We start from the raw sequence: 6454 nt of genomic DNA, 5'->3' as shown, positions 1-6454 counted from the left end.
GTTGTGCCCCCCCTGTGCAGGCCCCCCCGGGCCAGGAGCATCTGTCTGGAGAAGGGCAGCGAGGGGCTGGGCTTCAGCATCGTGGGGGGGTTCGGGAGCCCCCACGGAGACCTGCCCATCTACGTCAAGACGGTCTTCAGCAAGGTAGGCCCAGCCCCCACCCCCCCACTTCCCCCCCCTCGCCATCCTGCACTGGACACTAGATGGCAGCATATATGACACACACACACACACACTTGGACATACACACACCACATATACAGTATACATATTCACATATATACACACATACATATATAAATATATATACAAACAAACATACAAGCATATACTTACACAGAGAGGGAGAGGGAGAGGGAGACAGACAGACAGACAGAGGGAGGGAGACAGAGATATACTGTAGATATGTATAGAGGAGAGAGAGATAGAGAGACAGAGAGAGAAAAGAAAGGACTTCCCTGGTGTTTGATGTTGATCAGAAAGGCCCTTCAGCCCAAGGCGGTGTGAGGTGAGAGTGAGGTGTGTGTTATTCCTGTCTCCTCCTGCAGGGGGCAGCAGCTATGGACGGCCGGCTGAAGCGAGGCGACCAGATCCTGTCAGTGAACGGAGAGAGTCTGGAGGGGGCCACCCACGAGCTGGCCGTGGCCTTGCTGAAGAAGCAGAGAGGGGCCGTCACGCTGAACATACTGTCCTAGCTCTCTCTCTCTCACACACACACACCTAGACACTCACACACACCTCCAAACAAAGTCACTCTCACGCACCCTCACCGAGGCACAAGTTCTCACCGAGACTCGCACAAACACTCTTAGACTGACACACGCTCTTGCCTACACAGCCACGTACTCACACGCGCACTCTCACAAACGCACACCAACTCTCACTTCAAAATACCGACTCTCACACTGTCAACACACTAACTCACTCACTCACATAGACACACACACATCAGTTGGCAAAGGACAACCGAGGGACGTTTGAACTTACCAACATGCAAAAAATTATTATTATAATGAAAAGTAAGAACCAAGTCAGAAGGAGTTGGCTCCTGTCCTCTCTGGACCTGTTGGGCACCTCATGCCCATGTTCACCCCTTTAGAAGGAAGAGAGAGAGAACTCCATGCATAAAGGACTGCCTACAGCTCAGCCCACAGCCCAGCGCAGTGCACAGCCCAGCCCACAGCCCAGCCCACAGCCCAGCCCACAGCCCAGCGCACAGCCCAGCCCACAGCCCAGCGCACAGCCCAGCGCACAGCCCAGCGCACAGCCCAGCCCACAGCCCTGCCCACAGCTCTGCCCACAGCCCTGCCCACAGCCCAGCCCAGCCCACAGCCCTGCCCCCAGCCCACAGTATGCCCACAGCTCTGCCCACAGCCCTGCCCACAGCCCTGCCCACCGCCGTGCCCACAGCTCTGGCCACAGCTCTGCCCACAGCCTGCCCACAGCCCTGCCCACAGCCCTGCCCACAGCCCTGCCCACAGCTCTGCCCACAGCTCTGCCCACAGCCCTGCCCATAGCCCTGCCCATAGCCCTGCCCACAGCCCTGCCCACAGCTCTTCCCACAGCCCTGCCCACAGCCCTGCCCACAGCTCTGCCCACAGCTCTGCCCACAGCCCTGCCCATAGCCCTGCCCACAGCCCTGCCCACAGCCCTGCCCACAGCCCTGCCCACAGCCCCGCCCATAGCCCCGCCCACAGCCCTGCGCACAGCCCAACCCACAGACCTGCCCACAGTCCCGCCCACAGCCCTGGCACTGATCTGGAAGGGTGCCACTTTAGCTGTAGACCGTGGAGGAACAGGAAGTCATCGTCAGATCCACTGCCTCCTAATCACTTGTGTGAGCTCTATCTCCTCTGGGTACTGTGCGCCGAACGGACAGACAGGATGTAAAATGGCCGCCAATGGACTTTAAGCAGGTACAAAAAGGGAAGTGAGGTCACGGAATTGTGACTTGAATCTCCACATTATTTTGTCTCCGTCTCTGTGAACGCACTTTTTGGGGGGGGGGGTTTTCCATGCAAGATTGTAAGAGCAATATGAAGGGATCGCCAGGTATGGCTCTGTATCCCTTTAGCTTAGCACGCGTCAATGGGGAAAGTACTGGTGAGGAGGTAGTAACATTAGCCGCAGCTACTGTTAATGCAAACGCTTGTGAGGGCAAACCCTTTTTAGTAGTTTAGTTTTCAGTTTGTCTTTGAACCAACTAATGTCTCGGTATCTACATGCGTTGGCCACCAGCAAGCACCGTGAAGTGGATTAAGCAGTGAAAACAATTCCACCCTTTACACCTTCCCATTTTAGCACGTTAGCATGACTTAGCACAATCTTCATCCACTCAGAAACAGCCCTACCAGTAAGTCACCTGCCACCAAGTCACACTGCAGTTATTTATCATAAGCTTTCAGTGTTGTTCCGCTTTGTTGTAGGAGGTTTTTGCCAAAGGTTGCCAGTTGAGAACACTTATTAGAAAAACAGGGAGAGGAATGGCAATCTGAACATGTTTATTCAGTAAGCTTTGTTACGTCCACTAAGGTGGGTCACGGTAGAACTTTCAGAGTATGTTGGTGACACTCAGGAAGAACTACTTGTCTGTGAACATGGTGAAAAATATTCAAGTTCTGTGTCTCTGTGTTCTCTAACAATATTAGATGCTAACTAGTTGCCAAATATGTCCTATGTTGCTTTGTCTGAGGGGGAAATGTGTCAAAGTTAGTGTCCAGTCCTGTTGCTGTGTGCTGCAGTAGTGTTGCAGCACACACACCAAGCGCTGGTGCTGTGGGTTTGAGATGGGAGCTGTGTGGAATGTTTATTGGTAGAATCCTGCGAACCCGTGGACATTTTAAGATGGAAATTATTATTAGAATATGTCATCTCGTGTTGTGCTTCATAGAGGTACTAAAGGTAGTCTGTGATTTTTCTTTTGTTTGTTAAATTCGCACATTTGTGTGTGTGTGTGTGTGTGTGTGTGTTTCACACCTGCCAAACAATGACAGGATATCCTGTCTCGGCCTACGGTCAGTTTCTGGTGTCACTCCAAGCCGTCCACACTCACAGGAAGTGACATCACTGACCGCCAATGCACTGGGAAGCTCCCCATTATTGCTACGGAGTAAGGCACTCTCACACTGCATCTGTCTGGTGTTTCTGTGGATGGTGTTTATGGTTGTGTGTGCGCGTGTTGATGCTGTGTGTGTGTGGAAGGTGTGTGTGTGTGGGGGGGGGTATGGAAGACCTGGATTGTGGAGGACTACTATTGTTTTGTGGAAGCGAAGTGCTGTGCTGTCGTCTTAAAACCAGATCCCTTTAAAGGAAACCCACCCACTGTTGAAAGCCCTACTGCATACCTCTCTCTCTGCATCCTTATGCCTTCATGCTCATGTTTTTAATCCTTATGGAGCTAGTGACACAAGCTGCAGAATTGGGTTATTGAACGTTGTCAACACTGATCAACAGAGTACTACAGCATTTTCTAATCCAAAGAACCCTTACATTTGTAGACTGTGTGACCAGCGATGCCGATTTAAAATGGATAGAAAGACAATATCTATGGAAAAGGTATGCAAATATATAGTCTGTGATCAATAATGCAAGTCTTCTCCTTTATGTATGTGTGTGTTCGTTGCTTAATTTCATATGTTTATTATTTCAGTTCTCATGATTTGTCTTAAGATCAACAATGTATGTTTTATTAAAAAAAGTACAACCCATTTGCAGAACAATTTCCGTATTGTTAACTTTGGCCTAAGGAGGAGAGGGAGAGACATTCTGTTCTGCCAAGCCGTTTGCATGCTGTCTGAAGTGAATAATTGAATGTGATGATTCATCTGGGACACGATTTATGTTTCGGTGAGATTAATAATTACTCACATGATACTTTAGACCAGAGAAGGACAGTAGTTTTTACAGGATTACACATTACATGTGAATAACAAAGACCAGTCTTCCTATACAACAACACATTGGTTGTACACTTGCGGGGGTCAACTGTATACAATTCTTACACATTTTCTTCAGGCAGTTTGAGATTTTCATACAAATTCATGCAAATATTTCAGTATCTTACTTAAATAATTTGTCCTATCACCTTCAAGCAGTGTTGTTCAAAGTGTGGAGTTAGAAGATCCAGTGGTTAGCCGGTGCATTCTGTTGTCCTATCTTTTTGTGTTGTGAAAGAGAGCTTGGCCAAAAACCAAACAGCAAAGGAGTGAACTGGATTGGTCTACGTCAGTCACATGACAGTGACTTTGTCTTCACTGTGATCGAGAGCCAAGTTCTCATAGGCGCTCTCGTGATCAGCACTCCTGTTACGCACACAGACACACACACACACACACACACACAAACAACCACTGTGATTACAAAATGAATGGGTTCAGATAAGCACAGTTGTAAACTATATTGGTCTTAATAAATAACAATATGGTCAAACCAATACAGTAGTTGTATTTTACTGCACTATCTTTTAATATAAGGTTGTAATTAAGTATGTTGTCAGGTTATACGGTAATGGCTACCCCATTCTATTATTCCAGACAGGACTGGCAGCTTAGCTTACCTGAACACATTGAGAGAGGTGTCATAGGTCGCTCCGTTCGTCGTTGCGTGGTCTTCCACCATCGCCGGCTCCACTCTCAACTCTTTGCTTCACGGGTCAAGTAAGTGACAGTTATTTCATCAGCATATTTGCCGTCACACAGTAGCAATACATAAAAAGGTGTCCTCAATGTAAAACCTACTGATTCAGTAACAGTTATTTCCTTCATTAGCCAGTTTACAGCTAAAGGTACTGAGAGACAAGATTATTTGAGTATTGAGGTATAATTTCCTACCAACGTATGGACAGAACACCAACAAAGCAGAAAGTAATTTATTTTAACGCTAGTTTTATCCTCTCATCTTCTTGATGAATTCATAATTCAGGCCTTTCTCACTTTCAAAACACTAAAGCATTTTTCTTATCTAGGTCTTTGAAAAAACCTGCTTGCTGGTGAGCCTATGGCATACAGTGAGAAGCTTGCTTCATCTGAATGATCTTAATACAAACTGCCTTCAGTCCTTCAGGTAATCTGTGACGAGCTGTTCCAAAACAGGTCTCAGAGCAGAGGAAGGAAGAAAAAGAGATCCCATCCTCTCCTACCTGTGGTCACACCAGGCCTTGTTGACGAGGAACGTCACGAAAACGAGGAAGAGGAAGCCAGTCACGGCGATGAAGCCCATCAGCCATTGTGGCAGCGCCCGCCCCTCAGCTTAGCGTCAGGATGGAGGAGAGACCATTAGTACAGCAACCACACCCACAGTACATGGCGATCAACCATTTTTCCACTCAGCAGACTATCCCACATCCTATCCTTTGCCAATTTCCTGGTCTATGTACTCTGTGATTGCTGTTCTCCCTGTGGATGGTATTACTAGCATGGCTGTTGTGTTTTGGGTTTTTCCTCCAGCTGGAAGCGCTGTACAGATATAGGATTAAGAAGCTGTGGACCAGCTTCACCTTTAAAAGGAGCGCATGCTGTGCTTCAAAGGTGAAATAGGCTGCGCTCAGACTTAGTCGAAATTTCAAAGCCATCGAGCAATGATGGAATTGAAGGTGAGACTTAAAAAATAAGTCCAGATCCCTCCCCCATATTGTCATTCAACCATTCATAATGTAAACAGGAAACTGTGCTGAAGAATACATCGGAGGCAGTGAGGTTTCTTTACAATAATAAGTCCATTGCAAAACCTACCTGTCTGGGCAGTCACCACACCAAGGGTCAGCATGAGAAACAAAATAGAGTTCACTCTCCCCATGGTTTAGATCTCGGAGGAAGTCCAGTCTACGTTCGAACATCCAAGAGGGTCAAAATGATCAACGAGAAACCAACACTACCTGGGTGATCTGCTTTGCACATAAAGTGTCACAACTGAACGCAGTGTTAGTGCTGTTCTACCTCCTGACCAAAATGGTAGTTAATCCAGTTAATAGTTAACCATGCTTCCTCAAACAAATCAAGATTCCATAGAAAGGTGTACCTTCTCCCAGGGTTTCAGCTGTTCCCTGGAAACACTCAAATTGATTCACATTCATAGACCATGCATGCACTAATAAGCTTATATAACTTATATTGCTCTTCCACCTTCAGGCAGTGTGTTTAAAGCATTTATATCATCTCATCAATAAAGTACAGAAACCCTAATAACGATTTATTAAATACCAGACTACAGTAGGTCAACATATTGTTCTAGGACTTGGATGGCAAAATAAACGTGTTATATTTGTGCTTCATGACATTGGGTTAGGGGGTCAGTCTCAGGACAGATCTCCAAATCAGTCACTCCAGACCTGAGTTAAAGAGTCATCTATTCAATGCTGGTGATGTTATTCGCTTGTCAGCATATTAGCTGGGATAAAGATAGAGATGCATGTAATAATTATAAACCATTATATTGTCGCATTTTTCGGACTTTGGGA

The 6454-nt window shown here is 46.9% G+C and overlaps 2 protein-coding genes across 3 annotated transcripts in view; one reads left to right on the top strand and one right to left on the bottom strand.

Moving 5' to 3' along the window:
- patj (PATJ crumbs cell polarity complex component) overlaps positions 1 to 3707 on the top strand; it is a 79242-nt gene extending 75535 nt beyond the window's left edge. For both annotated transcript variants that reach the window (XM_084676360.1, XM_084676359.1), the window contains 2 exons: positions 21 to 144; positions 549 to 3707. In XM_084676360.1, coding sequence (XP_084532486.1) covers positions 21 to 144; positions 549 to 695 — 271 coding nt within the window. In that variant the 3' untranslated portion in view covers positions 696 to 3707. The remainder of the gene's footprint in view (positions 1 to 20; positions 145 to 548) is intronic.
- A 173-nt stretch (positions 3708 to 3880) lies between these two features.
- On the bottom strand, positions 3881 to 5969 carry pdzk1ip1 (PDZK1 interacting protein 1). Its single transcript, XM_084676364.1, has 4 exons — positions 5730 to 5969; positions 5138 to 5246; positions 4556 to 4642; positions 3881 to 4301 (listed from the first exon to the last, which is right to left on the bottom strand). Exons 1-4 carry the CDS (start codon positions 5791 to 5793, stop codon positions 4229 to 4231), a joined length of 333 nt encoding a protein of 110 aa, XP_084532490.1. The 5' UTR covers positions 5794 to 5969; the 3' UTR covers positions 3881 to 4228.
- Between the last annotated feature and the right edge of the window lie 485 nt (positions 5970 to 6454).

Source organism: Hypomesus nipponensis, chromosome 16, assembly GCF_054491055.1.
Source record: "Hypomesus nipponensis isolate SF chromosome 16, ASM5449105v1, whole genome shotgun sequence".
Lineage (NCBI taxonomy): Eukaryota > Metazoa > Chordata > Actinopteri > Osmeriformes > Osmeridae > Hypomesus > Hypomesus nipponensis.
This window is presented reverse-complemented; position numbering and strand designations above follow the sequence as displayed.